The sequence below is a fragment of the Eublepharis macularius genome, chromosome 11, assembly GCF_028583425.1.
Source record: "Eublepharis macularius isolate TG4126 chromosome 11, MPM_Emac_v1.0, whole genome shotgun sequence".
Taxonomy (NCBI): domain Eukaryota; kingdom Metazoa; phylum Chordata; class Lepidosauria; order Squamata; family Eublepharidae; genus Eublepharis; species Eublepharis macularius.
In genome coordinates, this window is record NC_072800.1 from 91,233,579 (window position 1) to 91,251,941 (window position 18,363).

An 18,363-nucleotide genomic window follows, 5' to 3' on the forward strand; every position below is an offset into this window, starting at 1 on the left:
AGGCCACGAGAAGAGAGTCTACTTCTCTCAATGATGGTGAGAATGTAAAACTCTAATCAACAAGCATCGTCCCTAACTGCCAAAAGGATATGGACTCCCTCCCAACAAAGCTTTTAATCCCGTTGGGCATGACCTTTGACACTATTAAGGGTCGCAGTGACCCTAATCCAATCAGACTGATTAACTGAAGGGGAGACCCTATAAGATGAACCCCCTCTGTCCTCTCCTCTTTAGCCCTGGCCAAACAGTAGGAGGGACTGGGTTGCATTTACACCACAATAGGCCCGGGACTGAGAACCTGTTTCTTTACCGGGCGACTTCAACACTCATCACTGTATCGCTTTCCGATCGCTCATTAAAAGCGGCTTCCCTACAATGACTCTTGGCCATTTCTCAGGGCAGCTGGCAGGTTTAGAGCTGTGGACAGTGTTTAGCAGAGCCAGAGGAGGCAAGCAGGGAGGGGCTGCGACAAGGGAAACTGATGGACAAGAGATCCCTTTTGAAACATTTAAATGAATGGGCTGGGGAGGGGGTGAAGAAGGGGGCGTTTAAAGACTTGGTGGTAATTTACTGTGAGTGGAAAAGGGAGGGCAGAGGGGAAGGGAACCTTTTCTGCTGGGCTAATTACTTGCTGGGGACTTTTGTAGGTTTCATTCTCGGGGTGGGGGGCACGGAAGAAATTTCCAATAAAAGGGGTTCGATGAGATCGATGGCCTTTAGAAAATATTGACGTGTTGCATCATACGAATGAATGTTTGCAGGGGATTGAATCGGGATGACGGTTTCTTCGGTAACAACAACAACATACGATTTATATACCACCCTTCAGGACCACTTAACGTACCCTCAGAGTGGTTTACAAAGTATGATATTATTATCCCCACAACAACCATCACCCTGTGAGGTGAGTGGGGCTGAGAGAACTCCGAGAAAGCTGTGACTGACCCAAGGTCACTCCGCTGGCTTCAAGCGGAGGGGTGGGGGATAAAATCTGGCTCTCCAGATTAGAGTCCTGCTGCTCTTAACCAATATACCAAACTGGAGTCTGGGGGACCTGGGAGAGGGTGGGACCTTTGGGATGTTCACCCAAAGCTATGCTAGAAGAAGGCTGAATGGTTCACCCCTGGGGAAGGGGAGCAAGATATATCCCACCCGCACATGAACACACAGGAAACTGCCTTATGCTGAATCAGACCGCTGGTCCATCATGGTCAGTATTGTTTACTCTGACTGGAAGGAGCTCCCCAAGTTCTCAGGCCAAGTCCTTTCTCATCTCCTACTACATGATCCTTTTAACAGGAGATGCTGTGGATTGAACCTGGAACCTTCTGCGTGCCAAGCAGACATTCTCCCATGGAGCTACAGCCCCTTTCCCACGCCAAGGTGAAAATGTGAGAGATTTTAATGTGCACTTGTCATGAGGGAACATGCTCATCACCCTTCTCCGGCATAAAACATGGAAGTGGCAATGGAGGAAGTACAAGTCAAAAATCAAATTCTATTATTGCGGTCATAGAACAGCAAGCAAGATACAATGGATAGTAAAACTTATGGGTAAATAAACAGCAGGACAATAAAACAGTCCAGTGAAAAGACACATTAAAATTATTTTAAAACCCCATACTGCGTAAAACCTAATCCAGCATAAATACAAAATTAAGAAAACTCCCTTTAGTTAGTAATATAATGTCTCCTGCTCTTCATTGCCAACCATCCGAATCTAGCAACCTTGTATGTTACATCCTGTTTCTTATCCGACAGCATTTTCAAAAGAAGAAGAGCTCTTTGTCTTCCGGGGTACGCTACAAGTATAGGCATTATATAGACTTTTTTGATCTGACTGTACATTTTACACTCAAAGATAACATGTTCTAAGGATTCTATTTTCCCATCAGCACAGGGGCATAGGTGTTTTTCTATCGGAAAGTCACCTTGGAATGAAATGCAATCCTGCCCTCAAGTCACAGTTGATCTATGGCAACCGCTGGTGGGATTTTCCTGGCAAGAGACTAACAGAGCTGGTTTTCCAATGCCTGCCCCTTCGAACTTAGTTTTCATTGGAGGTTTCCCATCCAAGTACTAACCAAGGCTGACCCTGCTTAGCTTCTGAGATCTGGCAAGGTTCGTTTCCACATGCCCTTAAAGGGACAGCGCACTCACAGAACACTGGCGGCTTTCCCCCTTGACTTCAGACATCTCCATTTTCAAAATGGTTGCAGGCTGTTTGGCTTCTGTTTTTTCAGTGCCTAAAAAATTGGAAGTCAAACAGCCTGCAATCGTTTTGAAAATGGAGCTGTCTGGAATCAAGGGGAAAAGTTACCAGTGTTCGGTAAGCACGTGTAGAAATGGCCACGATCATGCTCTCCTGGGCTATCCATGTCAGGATATTACCATCCATCAATTTCACACAGTAACACCAACTTTTAGTGTTGTGAGATAATCACAACATCGGGTTGTGTTCTGCCGATCTCTTGTCATAATATTACAATTCCTCTAGTGCAAGTAGCCTTCCATTGATGAGAAAAGATTTCTGAGACGGAGGAATACTGTTGCCAGAATGAATCCATATAATTTGACACAATATCCCAGTCTTTACTGTTTCCACCCAATTTAGATTGGGATAATCTAACTGGTAACTGATCACTCCGCGGATAAACAAATCCACAGAACGAGGCCAGCCACAGCTATGATTTAGGGTTCTGAAAACCTGGATAAACCCCTAAATTTGCAGAAAAACCCGACTTTAAAAATCAATTTGAGGGTTAACCCCTCCCCCAGATAATAGCAATTCTGCATATGGTTTCCAACACACACATCCAACCATTTTGGAGTCTGGGTGGCCTTTTGGGTTCAAAAAGCATTTAGATGTTTCAGCAGCATGCAGAAGGAGACAAGGGAGGGAGCTGAAGCCTGAAGGGTGGTCGGATTTCTCCTCTATGAGTCGTTGTGGGTTCCCTGGATAATTTTGTAAACCTGACTCTTGGTCTCTTCACTCAGCATGTCTTTTTAAAAATAAATAAAGCCTCAAATGCTTTTAGCCTCTGCTCATAAGAAAGGATGTGCCAAGTAATACTTGACTTAGGCCCAGAAGGCAGGTGAAACTAAATGCCCACCTACTACCCTAAACACCAGCTGCTTATCTAGATCCTCCCCCACCTAATCCACATTATCCCACCCGCAGTGTAGGGGTGGAGAAACACAAGGGCTGGGATGTCACAACATGGGGGAAGCCACTCTAGATGTTACAGAGGGGGTGGACATGATTTAGGATTGCATTTTTCTCGGGCCTCGGCTTCTAGAAGCAGAGAGAAGTCTCCGCCCGCGCAGGAGTTGCCTACGAAGGTTTGGTGCTCGCATTAGCTCTGAAATCCTGTTTCTTAGCAGCTCAAATATGTTCTTCGCCCCAGGGATCTCTGAAGAATGCAGCTTAGATGTTGATTCTTTTCTCTCTCCACCACCCTCACCCTAACGTTGCTGTAAGTGAAAGCAAAGCTGAAGGGTGGCTTGATTCTCCCTCAAGGGACAACATTCTTCAGTTATGAAATAGTCCCCCCTCCAGCCTCCTTCCCTCTGCTATGTGCCCAACTGGTTTGGGGAAAACTGACATATTTTGCTGTCTGGTGTGGGGGAGTGGCTTTGATGTGAATGAGCTTCAGAATTTTGCTCCACTGGGAAGCAAATGGTGTGACCATTGGGCATCTCACAATGTCTCACCGACTGACTTGGCTCTGCACGGTTGTTGTGAAGATGGCATGAAAGGATGCATTGAAAAACAGCCCAAGTCCAAGATCAATTTGCCCCCCCCCAATAGCATTGGGGGGTCAGTCTTCTTTCTGGAGGTCAGATCTGGTCCTTTTCCCTCCAGATAGCATGGGGCAATTTGGGTCTTGCTGCAAATACTGAACTGGTCTCCTATCCTCCAATCAAGGCTGGGCTCAGCTCAACCCACAGTACACACACACACAAACAGACTTAGAGCTAAATTACATGTGACGCCTGGCACGTGTTGGGTTCCTGCAAGTTTACCTGGGAAGTGTAGTCGGGTCCCGCTCGTGAGCTCCCAGAGGAAAACCTGAGCAGAATGGATTTTTGCAAGAGTGTTTCTTGCAGAAATCCACCCTGCTTGGGTTTTTCTCCAGGAGCTCGGGAGGGGGAATGTCAGAGCAGCAGCAGCAGCAGGGCCAGAAGGACGAGAGGGAAAGAGTCAGCGAGCAGAGCCCAAAGAGAGCTGAACCTGAAGCTGAAGCTGACAGGTGGCTAGTAGCAGCAGAAGGAGCTACTGAGTCTGCCCTGGGATGGCTGAGTCTAGCAGTGGTAGCAGCCTCAGCGGCTCCTTCTGCCGCTGCTAGCCACCTGCCACCTTCAGGTTCAGCTCTCTTTGAGCTCCGCTCAATGACTCTTTCCCTCCCATTCTTCTGGCCCTCTTGCTGCTCTGACATCTCTCCCCCTCCCGAGCTTCTGTAGGAAAACCCAAACATAGCGAATTTTTGCAAGAGACACTTGCGAAAATCCCATTCCGCTCAGGTTTTCCTCCAGGAGCTCACGGGTGAGGCCTGACTACGCTTCCCAGGTAAGCTTGCAGGAACCCGACACGTGTTAGGCATCTCGTGTAGTTTAGCTCAAAGAAAGAGAGACAGTGTGTTAAGGGTCACTAGCCTCCAGGTAAGGTCTGGACATCTCCCAGAAATACAGCTGAACTCTACAGAGAAAATGGCTGCTTTGCCGGGTGGACTGTATGGTATTCTACCCCCCTGAGGATCATCCCATCCCCTCCTCTCCCCAAACCCTGTCCTCCTCCGGCTCCTCCTGGAGATTCCCAAATCTCCAGGAATTCCTCTTTCCATTGTTGGCCAACCCTAGGTCAGACAGGACTACTGTATTTTTGATGGCACCTGTTTGATGCTACACCCTTGTTTTAAAACCTGCCGCTGTGCTCAGTCTGTAACCTTCTGCTAGCCAAAGGAGACCTCCTCTGATGCAAGATTAATTTGAACAGAGACTAATTTCAGGTGGGTAGCTGTCCTGGTCTGCAGTAGAACAGCAAGTTATGAATCCAGTGATACCTTAAAGACAGAAAAAGAGTTTCCAGGGTATAAGCTTTTGAGATGGAGAGCTTTGACTTTCAAAAGGTTATACCCTGGAAACTCTTTGTTGGTCGTTACGGTACTATGGACTTGACTGGAAAAGAATCTTTATGCTGAATGCAACCACTCTGCCCATGTACAGAATGCTTTCCCCTCTTTACACAGTAACCACACACATATACCTGCCTGGTATAAAGAGATAATTTCTAAAATGGATGGAATGATTTGCTCGCAGGGGTAAATCCGGAACCTCCCGTTTTATTAATCCAAGTACTGATTAACTGCAATCTTCCCCACTCTCCATCTTTCCCAACTCTCGTTTGAATTCTGCATCTCTTGAGAAAAGACTGTAGGGATGCTAATTCAATCAACCAAACCATAATAGTCTGATAAGAAGCAAATCAATTTCCTGGAGAGCTGATGGTATGCAGTGTTACAGATATTTTATGTCTGTGACTTCATACTCTCTGTGACTTTATACTCTGTACAAATGCTAAGATTTTGAAGGACCTAAAAAATTAAGAAACCATTGGCAAACCAGGAAATAAAGTTCCCAAAGGATGCACAGAGTATTTTAAAGATTGAATGAGCATAGCAGGATGATATTTTCTCGTAGCACCCTAGTCTCTGGGTTTTTCACTTCTCCCTGCACCTCTTTAACTCAAAAACTGAGCTCTTCTCCGATGGCTCCATTTGTGAAGGAATTCAGAATAAGACACCCCTACTTCTCCATTATTATCCTTCTTCCAACAGATTAGATGCCTCATAGCATCCAATGAAATATTAGTTCTGGCCTTAATGAGGCTACGGCTTTCTGTTTGCTAAGGCCACGGTGGATGGTATTGTGCATAAAATGGAAGTCAGTCGTCACTCTGGAATGCTGGGTGTGAACACTCAGAGCCAAGCTACAAGAGACGAATTACACGAGGAGGAGCACGTGAAGGGAGTCACAATGTTAGTTGGGAAGCTGAGTTTTAAAAGAGATTGGAAGGCTTTGTCAATTTCCCCTCTCTACAGAGCCAAGGAGATGTTGCTCAGAAGGTTTATTTCCTCTTCACCTCCTAGAAGGGGAGGTGAAACTGACAGAGCCTTTGGGAGGCAAAGAGGAAATTAACAAACTCTCTGAGCAAGGATCTCTCAGGCTCTGTAGAGAGGGAAAATTGACAAAGTCTTCCCTTTGGGAAGGGAAGGGACTGCTCAGCATTCTCTTTTAAAACTCAGCTTCCCAGCTAACATTGCAACTCCCTCACACGCTCCACCTTGTGTAATTCGTCTCGTGTAGCTTGACCATCAGACACCTTGGATTTAAGACCCAGTTAAGTTTCAATAATAAATCAAGTATTCGCTTATTAGATTTATTAAGTTTTTTGCTGTTTCAAGTTGACTTATGATTAAGAGTTGTCACAGTCTCAACCTTGAGGTTTGGGTTTGAAGGTTCATTCTCAGGTAGGGTTGCCAGCCACTGGGGATAAAAGATGCCCTGCCACCAGCTCCCATTGCCTACTTGGCACTCCAATGACTGGTGGGAGAATAATTTTTAAAAATAAAAATCACCATCAAGCAAGGACATTACATCAGTGTGAGGGGGAACTGACATTTTGCTGCTCTAGGAATCACCAGAAAGTCTATGGCTTTACCATAGAGTTTCTGAAGATACCTAGAGTGATGTGATATAATTTCTGGTTCCCCCCCCCCCAATAGTGATGTAGTGTTGTCACCCAATGGCTGTCACGGGCTGGGCCAGCCCAAGCAGGGTGGTGCAAGTCCAAACCTCGGTACCAAGTCCAGAGGGAGTTTCAGGAGCCAAAAGCCAAGTCAAAGCAGTGGTCAGAGCACAAGCTAATGCCAGAAGTGAGTCCAGAGTCCAAGAGCAAGGTCAGGTACAGTCCAAGGTCAGTTACCGGTAGTGTCAGGTCCAACAGTAGGCACGGGCAAGGTTCACGGAGCACGGAGTGGTTGCAGGCAGTAGAGACGTTGCTTCCATGCCTGGCTGTTGCTCCTGACTGGCTTGTATAGCCAGGCATGGTTTTCAGCCAGCTGCTGGGGCTCCATCCTGAAGCTACTCATCATCACTCTCCAGCAGCTGGCGTCGGCTCAGGAGACGAGCACTGCGCCGTCTCTCCTGCAGCTCCAGTCTCTGGCGCTGTCTGCGGCATTCTCTGGGTGTGGGTGAACCTGGGGGGGTGGAAGCCTCTGGCTGGGCTTCCCCTGTGGTGCTGGCAGTCCCTGACTGAGCTTCCCCTGTGGAAGTCCCTGGCTGCACTTCCCCTGTGGTGCTGGGGCTGGAGAGTACTGATGGCTCTGCTTCAGCTGCTGGCTGTAGGCTCCGATTAGCCAGCAGCTGTGGCTCCTGATTACCAGCCTCTGCTGAGTCAGGGCTGGCTGCATGGAGCTCCTCTTCTCCTGAGGAGTCCTGGCTGGCTACACGAAGCCCCTCTCCTCCTGAGGAGGAGTCCTCGCTCTCACTGAGCCCAGGCTGGGCCATGACACCGGCATCCCCCATCTGCCCCCCCCCCCGACTCCACTGGTTGCCAGCAGCACTGAAGAAGCTTGGCTCAGATTAGGAGAGGAGGAGGGTCTAGGAGATCAGGGAGGAAGGACGACATCCTTATACAATTTGTCAGTGCATTCGAGCCTGCCCTCTCTCCTGCCCCCAAGGATGAACGTCTAAGGTCAACCGTACAAACATTCACCAGGATGGTCTCCACAAAAAAGTATACCAGAGGTGACCTTGCACTTCTGACATGAGGTTAATTGGTCTTTGCTTGGGCATCAGGAGAAGCTCATCTTAACAAGAGTGTCAGTCCCTTTGGGAAGGGAGGGCTCAGCATTTCAGCAATTACATTACAAAACGGCTTAAATCCAGGTCAATAAAGCACACACATGTGTTGACAATGGTGAATGTTTTGTGTTAGAGACAGGGCTCTTTTTCTGAGAAAAGAGGTGGTGGAACTCAGTGGGTTGCCAGCACAGGGGGCATCTCCTGGCAGGAGGTGGTGGCCCTGGTACCACATGCACACATGCAAAGTGCACACATTCTTCCGGGACCGTGCAATGATGTCACTTTGGGTCAGGTGGAACAAGGGGAGGAGGGTGATCTAAACTCTCCTCTGTCTGGAGATCAGGGGGCGGGGCCACCCAGCCATGTGACCATTTTCAAGAGGTGCCGGAACTCCGTTCCACCGTGTTCCTGCTGAAAAAAAGCCCTAGAGCCATGGCTTTTTTGGGGGGGGAAAGAGGTGGTGGAACTCAGTGGGTTGCCAGCACAGGGGGCAACTCCTGGTGGGAGGTGGTGGCCCTGGTACCACATGCACACACGCAAAGTGCACGCACGCTTCCAGGACCGCACAATGATGTCACTTTGGTTCAGCTGGAACAAGGGGGGGTTAAAGTTTAAATCGCCCTTGACGAAAATGGTCACATGGCTGGGGGCGGGGCCACCGGCCATGTGACCATTTTCAAGAGGTGCCGGAACTCCATTCCACCATGTTTCGTATGAAAAAAAGCCCTGGGTAGAGAATTTGGGGAGGCCCCCTGTATACTAGTTAAAATCCATTGATCTAGATTACTTTATGCTTGTGAATGAATCCTTTCTGCTCCTTTTTCGTTTAACGTTCTTGTTTCTACAATTAACAGTAACAATGAAAAGGCCTCGAAAAAGTACCGCAGGCACTGCAAGTTAATTTTCATTACACACCAAAGATCATAATTGTTTATGTCCACAATTTTTGTCTCAGCCTTGAGCGTGTTCCTTCCTATATTACGTAATAAAACATAATGGTGCCATGCAGAGTGTTTTTATTACGGTGACCTTTCTAAATGCCAGTCATGATTTGTCAGTACATCACACTGATAAAATAATGTAACTTTGATTAGATTATTTGAAGACCTGTTTGTTTATAGAACTATATGCGATTCTCTGTATTGTAAACAATGTTATCTTGTATTGCTGGAAAGGTATAAATGCAGATTGTGATGCACCCTACTGTACTCCACTGTGTGCATTAAGATTATGTGAGAATTTCTCAGAATAAAACTTTTCTGCTTCTAAGATCAACACGTTTGAAGCCTTGAGAGTAAAGGGGGACCTCAAAATTGGCAACAGAGGTAATAATCTTTCCCTGTATGTTTGTTACAAAGGTGACTATTTATCTCCTGGGGCCAGGGTTCTTGATCTTAGAGGAGGCCATGTACAAAAAGAAATTGAGGATCAGGTGCATAACTGGACACAGACTTGTGCCAACATCAGGAATTGTCACATAGCAAAGAGGGAAAAGATATCCCAGGGGAGAAAAATGTACTCTATGCCATGCTTTGTAACGTTTAAAGTGCTCAAATGCTTAATTCATGAGGTTCTATCACAATTCATATAACAATATGTCAATATCACAAGTAATCATACATCATAAAATATGAAATATTTTTAATAGTATTGTTCTTCTTCTTTTTATCTTCTTCTGTTGTATGTCTGGACCGGTGGAGAGATGATGATCCAGAAGCTCCACGCCCAAGCAGAGGAGTGGGGAATCAAACCTGGGCGTGGAGCTTCTGGATCATCATCTCTCCACCGGTCCAGACATACAACAGAAGAAGATAAAGGCTGATTCCACACACGTTGGATAATGCACTTTCAATGCACTTTATCAATTGTTTGAGTTGGATTTTCTGTCCGGCACATGAAAAAATCCATTCCAAATGATCTATAAAGAGGGTTGGAAGTGCATTCAAAAAGAAGAAGAACAATACGCTGATTCCTCACACGTTGGATAATGCACTTTCAATGCACTGTATCAATCATTTGAGGTGGATTTTTTGTTCCGCGCACAAAAAAATCCGTTCCAAATGATCTATAAAGAGGATTGGAAGTGCATTATCCAACATGTGTGGAATCAGAAATATTTCATAAGAGACTCAAGGACATTGCTATATATACTGCTGTATATCTGTCTTTCCCCGAGTCACCTCCAGTGCATGTTAAGTGTCTTGATACATGCAGGATGAGATTGTTGCCTGTCACTTTATGATGTACGAGTTCTTGTGATATTGACATATTGTTATATGAATGGTGATAGAACCTCATGAATTAAGCATTTGAGCACTTTAAACGTTACAAAGCACGGAGCAGAGTACATTTTTCTCCCATGGGATATCTTTTCCCTCTTTGCTACGTGACCTTTACATATAGGGACAGCCATTGCTTGTTATGGAACATCGGGAACTGGGCTAAGACTGAATCATATATTCTAGATATAGAGGTTAGCTGCGTTAGTCTGTGGTTGCAAAATAGTAGAGCTGTGGTTCTCGAAAGCTTATGCTACAATAAAGTTGGTTAGTCTTAAAGGTGCTACTGGACTCTTTACTATATGCTAGATATAATCCCTCCCTTTAGAAATGACACAGGAGTGTTGACTTACAATCTCATGGCATCGTTCCTGTGCTTTAACTATCCACATCCAATTTCAATCTGCTGGCCCTTCCACACATTACATGCCATCCAATAAGAGCCACAACCAATCCCAACTGTCGAATTGGTACCAGTATGTGGGCATGCCAACTCTAGGTTGGAACATTCCTGGAGTTTTGGGGGTGGATCCTGCAGAGGGAGGGGTTTGGGGAAGGGACAGACTTCAGCAGGAATGTGATTTCATAGAGATCACCTTCCAAACCAGCCTCTTTCTCCAGGAGAAATGATCTTTTTAGTCTCGAGATCAGCTGTAATTGTGAGAGATCCCCAGGTCCTAACTAGAGGTTGGCAACCCTACCAGTATGTTGCATGTGTTAGCTGCATTCAGAAATTATACTTTTGGGTGTATATATTTTTTAAGAATGCAGCATGTGAAGCAAACCTAAGTCTCACCAAAGTTTTGTTATTTCGTTTATGCTATGGATTGCCAAACACTGTTTATACCAGAATGTTTGCCAGCAGTATCACTATTTAGGAATTGTCCTTGCTTTTGAGCACAGAAAATAGAGGATTTATTTTTTTTAGAAAATAAGCAACCTCCAAGGGCTTCAGGTTTACCCATCCCTTGTAGACTTGCCAACCTCCAGGTGTGGCCTGGAGATCTCCCAAAATTATAACTCCTCTTCATGCTACAGGCGTCAGTTCCCCTGGAGAAAATGGCTACTGTTAGAGGGTGGACTGTAAGGCATTATATCCTGTTGAGGTCTCTCCTCTCTCCAAATTTCACCCTCCCAGGCTGCACTCCCAAATCTCTAGGAATTTTGCAACCCAGAGTTGGCAACCCTTCACGTGCAAGCTGAAGGCATTTCTGAAGTTTCACTCTGATTCTCCTGGCAGCTACAGACCCCTTTGCCCTAAAAAAGTGACCCCAGGACTCCACATTCTTGCAAAAGTGTTTTTTTGGAACCTGCTTGGAAAGTCGGAATGAGAAAATCCTCTTGCGTGCAGAGAAATAACTTTGCACTATTTTGGATCCAAGCTTCTGTCTGAAAATCAGTGCTCTTAACCAAAATAGTAAGCATAGTCACATGCAACACAGGTTTAAATCTGCATTCCACAGGTATGCGCAAGCAGGCACATGCTTACACACACACACAAACGCGTGCGCACACAAACACCCCTACTCCTCTCCCAATGTGAATACTGAAGTTCAAACATTCAAATATGTTTGATGGGTTTAGTGGAAGGGACTTTTCTGATATGAGAAACAAGGAAACTGCTAACTGGGTGAGAAAGATTTTTTGGAGAAAGATAGGTTTTAGGGATAGGTGGGGGGCTTATTTTGTTTTTGAAGTGTCATAAAATAATTTAATTAAAAAAAAGTTAACCTCACCAAACGTGATGCAAACAATAGAGCCAAGTGACTAATGAAAACAACAACAACAACAACAGAGCCCCTGGGGATGGGCGGTATATAAATTGAAATATAATAATAATAATATAACAACAACAGCAGCAGCAGCAGCAAGAAAGCTGGTAACATTCAAATCTATTCTAGTAATTCAGCTGTCCACCCATTATCTTGGGGCATATGTTTTTCTCCTTCCAGGTCCTCTTTCCAGTCACCTGTCCTTGTAACCAGGCCTCCTTGGCTCAGAATCTCACTGCCCTTTCTGAACAAAAAGCTCTGAAGTTTTCCTCCCATTCTAACTGACTTTGAGCAGAACCACAAGTGACAAAAGGCACAGGCTGGACACTTGCCAGCTTCCCTCAAGTTTTGATGGGAAATGTAGGCAGCTTGGCGGAATGTTGGACAAGAGACAGTTGAAAAGTCCATTGGACAGCAGTCGGAGAGCCAAGCGGCGAGACCAGGATGCCTACATTTCCCATCAAAACTTGAGGGAAGCTGACTAGTGTCCAATCTGTGCCTTTTGTCACTTGTAGTTCTGCTCTTTGTTTCGTCCAGAATCTATTGCCAGCACCTATTTCGCGAACATTCTCTAGCATCGTAGCAGTTCAGCTAGGGCTTGTGTGCACATGTGCACAGAGTCGACAAGCAAAAGGCAACAGCAACTCCATTGCCTGAATAACACAGAGACCCCGTGCTACTTTCCATAGCAAATTGCTTCCACACAGCTTCCACCAGCTGTCCTAATTTCCATAGCCTACTGACTGCCCACCGTGCTAGAAATTCTACTGTTCAATGGATCGTAACCAAAGCCATAAGCACAGTCTAGCTTATCAACCAGGCAGAAGGAAAAGCCAAGAAGAGGTTACACCAGCTGGTTTCTCAGTTTCAGATTTCCCTTTTGGTCCATCAGCAATATACTTCCCACAAAGCTACGGGCTCACCTTTATCCAGTACGGGCCCAAAGATAGCCAAGCTATCGTTTACAGTGGTACAGTTCCACCTCCTACCACGGAACTGGTGCTGGCACTCTTGGATGCCGATCTTCACCCCTTCGGCAACGCTAGGCATGATTTCCACATAGTTCCGACAGAACCGCAGCTGCTTCGGCACCAAGCCAGGAATGCTTCCGCAGAGGATGGGCTGTGTTCCCAAAGAAGAATATTGGTGGCCAATAGCCAAGGACCTAAGAGAAAGGAAGGAGAATGAGAGAGTGGCGTTCACAAGAGAATTCGCCTCCAACAAAGTCTTGCTAACACCACCAAGTGCCCACCTCTCCTCTCCCCCCAGCCTATCTTGATAATAATAATATAATAATAAAATTCAATTTATATACCGTCCTTCAGGACAACTTAGCACCCATTCAGAGTGATTTACAAAGTATGTTGTTATTATTATCCCCACAACAATCACCCTGTGAGGTGGGTGGGGCTGAGAGAGCTCTGAGAGAGCTGTGACTGACAGCTGGCTTCAAGCATTAGGAGTGAGAATCAAACCTGGCTCTCCAGATTAGAGTCCTGCCGCTCTTAACCACTATGCCAATCTTGATGCAACTCTGGAATTTCCCACAGCCTTCTGAGAGACAATATAATTGACAGATTGATTTCAGACATTTGTATACCCCACCTTTCTCCCATCAGGAATCTAGGCAAGCGATAACAATAGGTAAAATGATGGAATGAAGAGTACATTAATTATTTAATGCACAAAATTAAAAGCAAGTCCTTAAAAATGCAGCTAAAAGAGATACTTAAAGTGGCAAAGTCTGAACCCTTTCAAGCTGTCCCACGATAGGCGTGCTCGAACACCTGCCAGTTCAGAGACTGTCAAGATTTTCAGAGTGTAAGCTTTTGAGAATCAGAGCTCCCTTCCACAGATATAAGGGAGCTCTGACTCCTGAAAGCTTCTACCCTGAAAATCTTGTTGGTCTCTAAGGTGCCACTGGACACAAATCCTGCTAACCTGCCAGTTTGGCTCATATCCTATTTGCCCTTTGCAAAAAAAGGAGCTGATATTTTGATCACTTTGACTGTTTTTTTAACCTGTCCATGGTAGGGTGTGTTTCTTCCGAACCATTCCAAACCATGTACAATTGACTTTTCGTTCATCCACATTCTCACATAGCCCCATTGAGTTCAATTACCCTCCATCCTTTGTTGTTCAGACAATTCAATCAGTCACAGATCATACACGTTACTCAAAAATAAATGCTGGGTTTTTTGAAATCCAACCTTTCGGTATTCGTCTAAGTAGTTTGGAGGTGCCAACTCCGGATTGGGAAATTCCTGGAGATTTGGAGGGGTGGAGCCTGGGGAGGGTGCAGTTTGGGGAGGGGAGGGACCTCAGTGGAGTGCAATGCATAAAAGTCCACCCACCTTCCATTTACTGGTCACGTAACGTTATGCTGCAAGCAACGTGTGAGAAGATTGCAGCTTACAATCATGTGAAACTTTAATCTTTTTTACTTAAGCTTTAGTTGAACTCAAACTGAGTGCAATACCATACAGAACTTTCTAAATACCTTATCAGCACATGACCACAAGTCCGTAACACACTATCCATGTGTTAACACACCACAATAAATTCATGCAAGCAAAAATGAAGAAGAAGAAGTCCACCCACCAAAGCAGCCATTTTCTCAAGGGGAATTGATCTCTGTGGTCTGGAGATGAGTTGTAATTCTGGGCGATCGCAAGGTTCCACCAAGAGGTTGGTGACACTACATATAAAGGATGGAGAGATTCTTAGAGATCTAGGATGGAGCCTGGAGGGGCAGGGTTTGGGGAGGGACCCCAGCAGGCTATAATGCCATAGAGTCCACCATCTGAAGCATCCATTTCCTCCAGCGGAATTGATCTAGAGATGAGTTGTAATTAGAGGTGGGCATGAACTGCGAAAAAACTGAACCGTGCAGTTAGTCATTTGTGGTGTTTTCACGAACCAGGAATCACGAACTTCCACGAACTGGGGCAAGTTCACAAACCGGTTCGTGGTTGGTGGGGTTTAAATGCCCCTTTCTGGCTGCTTAGCAGCGGCAGGGAAATGGGCATTTAAACCCCCGGATCAGCTGCTTGTTGGGGCTGGGCTGTTTAAATGGCTGCAAAGCGGCAGGGAAATGGCCATTTAAACAGCGGGGCTTGGCTGACCGGCCAGGAACTCCCCGACAAGCAGCTGGGGTTTAACTGCCCCTTTCCCTGCCGCTTTGCAGTGGCAGGGACAGGGGCATCGGTGTTTAAAACGAACCAAACGAACCAGTAGACTAGTTCGTGGAAGTTCATGGAAACTAGCTTCCACGAACTGCTGGTTTGCGAATCACGAACTGGGCAGGTTCATGGGGTTTTTTTGGTTTGTATTCCAATTCGTGCCCATCTCTAATTGTAATTCCAGGAGATCTACAGGCCCTGCCTGGAGTTTGGCTATCCTTGTTGTACCGATTCATGGAAACAAGTGCTCCCATGAGTTTGGGATGTTTCTTGGCCTTTGAGGACTGAGTGGTTGGCTGGATGGAAATTCATGCTGCAGCAGATTTAAGTGTAGGGGATTTGGACTCTGTCCAAGGAAGAAAGCAGGGCTGTATCGCAGGGAGAGCCAGTCTCTTGGGACTCCTTAGGGAAATCAAGGGGTGTTCCTGGAGGCATCTCAGGTGCTTCCTTCTGGGGTGGTGCCAAGACCACAGCTTCCTCTTTGCCTTTCATCTGGCAAGGAGTCGTCAGAGGCCACTTTAGTCAGCCTCATACCTAGAGTGCTCCTTTCCCAATATTTTGTTACCACCATCTAGCAATATCATCATAGGGGTTTCAAGGTGAGAGAGAAAAGATGTCTCTCTGGGGACCAAGATCAAGATAATCCAGACCACAGTATTCCCCATTACTACGTATGGATGTGAAAGTTGGACAGAGAAGAAAACTGACAGGAAGAAAATGGATTCATTTGAAATGTGGTGCTGGAGGAGAGTTTTGTGGATACCGTGGACAGCCAAAAAGACAAAGAAGTGGGTACTAGATCAAATCAAGCCTGAATTCTCCCTAGACACTAAAATGACAAGACTGAGGCTATCTACTTTGGTCACATCATGAGAAGACAAGATTCTCTGGAAAAGTCAATAATGCTAGAAAAAGTGGAAGGCAGTAGGAAAAGAGGAAGACCTAAAACGAGGTGGCTGGACTCAATAAAAGAAGCCACGTCCTCCAGTTTGTAAGATCTGAGCAAGGCTGTTAATGATAGGACATTTTGGAGGTCTCTCATTCATAGGATCGCCATAGGTCGGAGGCAACTTAATGACCCTTAACACACACACCTAGCAATATATTTTCAATAAACTTTGATTCGCTTTCCGGTTGTTAGTCACAAGAATGGAAGCCTGGACACACCTCAAGACAGGTAGATTCCCTCTTTTTCACCCAACTTAGTGATTGCAACTTGACTGGGCTAATGAGTAATTAGCCAATTCATGATTCTTTAAAGCAAAGCAAGGTGAGCCTCCATAAGGTATTGACAGTTCGACCGAGTCAGCATTTCCTCCTTGCAAATCATCTTTCTGCCAGACAAGCCTTGGGCGAATCCTACCGCAGTATGTCAACGTCAGGATGAATAGGTACCTTTTTCAATGGATGTTGGCATGTTGGAGTGATTTCTCAGCACATCTGCAGACCATGACCGAACTCAACCTTGTTTGGTTCATAACTCATGAAGAAGTCTGAGACCAACGGGTCACGTGGCAGAGATTTCATACCATGTGAACAAGCCCCCAATGACTGGAAAAACTCAGGCTGGCACGAATACTTTAAAAGAAGTCTTCACTGTCTCCAGGCATGGAAAATAGTAAGGAGTTCAGGAGCACCTTTAAGACTAACCAACTTTATTGTAGCATAAGCTTTCAAGAACCACAGCTCTCTTTGTCAGATGCAACTGACAAAGAGGGCTGTGGTTCTCGAAAGCTTATGCTACAATGAAGTTGCGTCTGACAAAGACAGCTGTGGTTCACGAAAGCTTATGCTACAATCAAGTTGCATCTGACAAAGAGAGCTGTGGTTCGTGAAAGCTTATGCTACAATAAAGTTGCATCTGACAAAGACAGCTGTGGTTTGCGAAAGCTTATGCTACAATAAAGTTGCATCTAACGAAGAGAGCTGTGGTTCTCGAAAGCTTATGCTGCAATAAAGTTGCATCTGATGAAGAGAGCTGTGGTTCTCAAAAGCTTGTGCTACAAATAAAATTGGTTAGTCTTAAAGGTGCTACTGGTCTGTTTACTATTTTGCAACTACAGACTAATTCACAGCTATCCCCCCTCCTCCCTCAGTGACCCCTGCTCTGTCCTCTTAACAACCGTGTGAAGTAGCTTAGGCAGAGAAAGGGAAAGACAGAGAGAGAGAGGTTGGCTAAAGGCCATCCCATGAGCTTCAGAGTTGAGTGAGAACTTGAACGTGGGTCTTCTTAGTTGTAGTTTGGCCATCAAATGATGTCCCCCCCTCTGGACCAGACTGAGGTGGTCTGGTGAAGACCTCTTGTGGGTGGACCCACAAAATCTGGAGCATATTGCCTAGCAAACCATTGACAGCAAGTCACTTACTCTGCAGGCTGACCATCTTTTGAACTCGCCACGTCCATTGTCATTATTTGTGGGGGCACTGGGAGCACGAGGCACAGTGTGGACAGCTACTGTGCATGAACTGTGGCAAGCAACACGGAGAGCAGTGACCCATGCAGCAATTTCAAAGCGCCCTCCAGTTGGGTTCTCCAACATGCAAACTGGTACCAAGTTCTCCAGATCTTGCTGGGTGGTGAATTGGTGCGTGAGAGTTTGGGGTCTGTGACATAATGCACTCCAAATGTGTGCTCTAACATATACCCAGGAGGGGGGAAAAAGTGGTATATACATACAGCAAATTGGTTTTGCCTGAACAAGTCAGAGCATGCCGTATAATTGGAGACACTGCCTTGTCAGAGCAGCCAGACTTGGCTTAAGGCATAGCTTACAGCTGTTTATAGATCCCTAAAGATTCTCTTCTTTGATTCCCCCCTTCTCTGCTAAACTCCAGAAAAAAATGCTTTATTCTCAATATTTGGAGGGTGCGTGTTTTGCTATAGCTGAATCTCAGATTACATCCTATGAGTAAGGTTGCCAGCTCTGAGTTGGTAAATTCCTGGAGATTTGGGGGTGGAGACTGAGAAGGGTGGTGCTTAGGGGAGGGTCCTTAGTGGGGTACAAAATCATAGACTCCAAAGCAGCCATTTTCTCCAGGGGAACTGATTTCTGAAGTCTGGAGAGCAGTTATAACTCTGGGAGATCTCCAGGCCTACTTGTGAGATGAGAAGCAGAGATCTTTCAAGATGTCACCATGTTCTTACCGAAGGAGGGATCAACAGGGGTCTACACCCAGAAAGTTCAACAACAGGCTAGAATGGTTCAGGTGAGATTTATTCATTATATACGGATACTGTGGGACCCCTATGAAAGTTTTCATGTC

General features: G+C 45.8%; 1 protein-coding gene across 1 annotated transcript in view; it reads right to left on the reverse strand.

Moving 5' to 3' along the window:
- WNT3A (Wnt family member 3A) overlaps nt 1–18,363 on the reverse strand; it is a 107,684-nt gene that overhangs the window by 34,950 nt on the left and 54,371 nt on the right. The window contains exon 2 of the mRNA XM_054991400.1: nt 12,841–13,082. Coding sequence (XP_054847375.1) covers nt 12,841–13,082 — 242 coding nt within the window. The remainder of the gene's footprint in view (nt 1–12,840; nt 13,083–18,363) is intronic.